Below are 4,187 nucleotides of genomic sequence, written 5' to 3'. Positions count from 1 at the left end.
CCCCATGTCCAGACAGCATGAAAACTCCGCCCACTCGCCCCCCCTCCACCAATGAAACCCAGAGAGAGTGAAAAGGGTTAACGGAATGTCTGGAGGCTGCTGGGCGGAGTGGAGAGCTGTGATTGGGTAATTGTCATGACGTAACTGACATGAAAGAGCCGAGAACTAGTTAAGAAGGCGGCTGGTAACTTTAGAGAGAGACGTTGGGTAGAATGAGCCTGATGTGAGTACAAGACGTACAAGTAACGTTAATAACCACCAGAGCTAGCGAGGGACAAGTTAGCTAGAAGAAGTGCCTCTGTGTGGGTAGTTGAAGCCCCGCAGTTGCTTACTTTGAAACGACAACAACAACACATCGAGAGACATGGTGCAGCAGATGGAGCACAGCGAGACGGAGAGCAGCATGTCCCGGGAAGCTACTGACTCCGAGGAGAGCGAGCTGATGGCGTCGTGCAGCCCGGTGCCGCTCAAGCCGGACTGGTGCAAGACGGCGACCGGTCACATCAAACGACCCATGAACGCGTTTATGGTTTGGTCGAAAATCGAGCGCAGAAAGATCATGGAGCAGTCGCCGGACATGCACAACGCGGAGATCTCCAAGCGGCTGGGCAAGCGGTGGAAAATGCTGAAGGACAGCGAGAAGATCCCCTTCATACGGGAGGCTGAGCGGCTCCGGCTCAAACACATGGCCGACTACCCAGACTACAAGTATCGGCCCAAGAAGAAGCCGAAGCTCGACCCTTCTGCCTCCAAACCCGCCGCCCAGTCGCCGGAGAAAGCCAGCAGCATCAAACCTGCGAAAGCTCCCAGTAAGAAATTCGCCAAGTTGAAAAGTAACGGCCACCTCACCAAGACTGTCACCACGAGACCCTCGCACGACCCGCGCTACGACTACGTGTTCACCAGCTTTAAGACGAGCAAGTCCGTCAAACGGGAATTTACCGACGACGAGGAGGACGTCGCGGAGGACGACGAGCAGGACTACTTGGTGAACATGTCCTCGCGGAGGATTAAAGTGGAGGAGTGCGAGGAGGTGATCCCGCGCGGGGTGCCCGCGAGCCCCACGCTGCTGAGCTGCACCGCCGGGGGGGAGTCCGAGGGCGCGAGCCTCTACGAGGAGTCCAGGGGGGGCGCGAGCCGCGCAGCGCCCAACAGCAGACTGTTCTACAACTTCAAGAACATCACCAAGCAGAGCGCGTCGTACTGCCCCCCCGCCGCCGCCACGGCCGCGTCCCTCGCCTCCCTCTCACCGGCCTCCTCCTTCAGGTCCGTGTCCACCTCGTCCTCCAGCTCCAGCAGCAGCGACGACTCGGACGACTTACTGGTGGACTTCAGTCTGAACTTGGCCGGTGCCGCCGCCCTGCACCACCACCACGCCGCCGCCGAGCTGGGCGGCTCTCACTCAGGGAACCTCTGTCTCTCCCTGGTGGATAAGGACCTGGACGGGTTCAGCAGCGAGGGCAGCCTCGGCTCCCACTTTGACTTCCCAGACTATTGCACCCCCGAGCTCAGCGAGATGATCGCCGGGGACTGGCTCGAGGCGAACTTTTCCGATTTGGTGTTCACTTACTGAAATATATATTTAAAAACTAAAAAATTTAAAAGAAGGAATCTGTTTATCGGGACAATATGATCAGGTTGGTTGCCTCGCAGCGGAGATGGAGGCGCCACGAACTAAAAAAAACCTATTTCTCGTTACATTGTGGTACTTTTGCAAAAAAAAACAAAGTGACATTCGTCACCATGACAGGGTTTTATGGATTTTCCTCGGGTCTGCAGTGAAACTGCTCATAGTAAAAAGTGGACCACAGAGAGTAGAATCTGAACTATGCATTCCCGTCCCACTTTGTAACTGGGTCCGAAACACGGCTGGGTTGATTCATCTAAAAAAACACTGTTCAGGATGTTAACTTTTCCAACAACACAGGTTTTACGTAATTTCTGTAGTACACAACTGTTTATTTTTGTTATCAGTTCCGGTTCCCTCCTGGTATGGACATGATAAAAGTAGGCTAGACTGATAGTGAACACAGGTATGGCAGGAAGCATTTTGATACATAACCAACATACCTCATCTTTTTAAAAAAGTAAACTATTTTCAGGCATATTTTTGTACAGTTAAAGGGAATGTTCTTACTGTGCTTCAGTGAGGTTTTGTCAGGCACTTCTATACCCGGTTTCATTTTTGTTTAGCATGCAAGGATCAAATTAAATCAACTTGCATCTAAATGCCTTGCTATTATTTTGAAGCTAAGGTGTGTACAGTACAGATGTAGATCAGAATTGATGCGTTTAAAGGCTAAATTGGAATTGGGGAATATAGACCTCATTGCTGGTACTAGATACAAGATTGTATATGTTCTGTAAAATAGTAAAGCTAGGAGTTTATGTATATTGGTGTGAATGGGTCCCAGATAGCAGGTGTGAAACTGGATTTTCTTTTGTATTTTATCATCTTAATGGCACATATTGTTTTCTTCATTATTTTGTGCAATATAGGCTACTCTTAAAAAAAATGGACCATCCAAGTTTTTGTAGCAAATGAAATGAAAATTACTTGTCGTCATGCTGAAGTCTGTATCTTGACAACTGAATAAATCAGCTGGAACTGATTTGACTGAATGGGCATATTTTGTTATTTAACCCAAACATAAGGATTGCACTGCATCATGGTTCCTTTATGGCTTTCTTGCCATTTCACATTTCCAGTGTCATGAACTGTCCATAGCTAATATTGATCTGTTTTGAACCCACACATTAGAGTTACTAATATAATATTTAGAAAGCAGCATCTAGAGGCAATTGTAACACTTCTGTTCTAAATTGATTCTCTCAATTCACTACAACCAACTTTATTATCACACAGATACAAAAAGCTGCTACTATATCTATTTTGAAATGCTCTGCCATGTGCTTTTAGCTAGTCACTTGTGAGCTGATATCCTTGACTGGAATCCTTGCGTTAATTCTAAAAGACCATTAGGCCTACCTAGGTACACGTTTCTATCAACAGTGATACAGCATTGATTATATCAGACATAAAATCAGGTCTTACAGGTTTTGTATTTACAGCAGCCAATCATGGTTACCAGATTTGTCTGACAACAAATGTCTGGCATAAGCATAGCCCTGCCAGGAGGTAGTGTCATCATGGCTGGAATAAATATATATTGATTTTTAAAATGACTTGACCAAGACCTTGATCTTCGCTGTGCATGTTTATCCAGGCCCCACAGAGTTAAGATAATAAATGCACAAATCTAGCATGTTCCACTGCCAGACATTCCCCAGAAACAGCTGAGTGGCCCATCCTCTGCTGCTTGTCTATTTACTCTGTATCTGCTTGTCTCAATCCTTGGCTCGGCAAACCCCATTCCTCACTCTATTAAAAAACCAGAGGCGAGGACAACTGATCTGGTGTCCTGTTGCACAGTGATTTTACTGAGTATCCTACATCAGGGTGGCCCTTGTCATGTAAAGCACCAAGCACAGCTTAACACTGCACACACATATCCTAATGATAACACCCCTATACAGTTTGGCATAACTTAAAACATGCATACAGTTTTGATGTAAAGATTCTCTTAATTTATTTGAATGCACTTTTCTGGACAGTGTAATTCAACTATGCTTTAATTCCAACTGGAAAGCTGTTGTCTTTGGGTTTAGACCTTTTCCCCCTGTTCCACTATTGACGTCAGATGTTCTTCCTGGAGACCAAGAGTGAGAAAAGCATCTCCCAACAAACCCACAGAACTTAAAGTACGGCCTGAAATCATTAGCAAGCACAGCACACAGATAAACCTCAAGGCTGTTGTTGCCTCTAATGTTGTTTAGAGATTCTCCGCTTGGCTTGATTCCTATTTAGTGAGAGGAATGAGAGGGGCCTTGTTCAGCCTTGTTTGATATTTATTACATTACTGTGTCAATTGTGTTCATGTGATGTATTTATTTGTAATTTTACAGCTGTCCCTCCTGCTCCACAGCACTTAGTTGTGCCCGGGTCCCCTGTGAGTGGCGATTTGTCCCACATAACACCAACAGAGCCAACACTGTTATTGGATATTAATCTGTTTAAAAGATGTCTATTATTCTGGTGTGTGGTGGGGACCAAGCGGGCGATGCAGCAGAACGCTCTTGTGGCCGGTTTAAAGAGGTTATGTATATTACTGCTCACATCTACTGTC

General features: G+C 46.5%; 1 protein-coding gene across 1 annotated transcript; it reads left to right on the top strand.

Annotated features, from left to right (window-relative positions):
* Positions 1 to 210: 210 nt before the first annotated feature.
* On the top strand, positions 211 to 2,612 carry sox11b (SRY-box transcription factor 11b). The gene has a single exon (XM_084315263.1). The coding sequence runs from the start codon at positions 365 to 367 to the stop codon at positions 1,571 to 1,573; it is 1,209 nt and encodes a 402-aa protein (XP_084171389.1). The 5' UTR covers positions 211 to 364; the 3' UTR covers positions 1,574 to 2,612.
* Positions 2,613 to 4,187: the final 1,575 nt, after the last annotated feature.

Source organism: Notolepis coatsorum (assembly GCF_963971535.1).
Source record: "Notolepis coatsorum genome assembly, chromosome: 5".
In the NCBI taxonomy this organism is placed as follows: Eukaryota; Metazoa; Chordata; class Actinopteri; order Aulopiformes; family Paralepididae; genus Notolepis; species Notolepis coatsorum.
This window is presented reverse-complemented; position numbering and strand designations above follow the sequence as displayed.

Excerpts from the sequence above, each read along its gene's own strand:
- sox11b (XM_084315263.1), top strand. The coding sequence starts at position 365 with ATGGTGCAGCAGATGGAGCACAGCGAGACGGAGAGCAGCATGTCCCGG.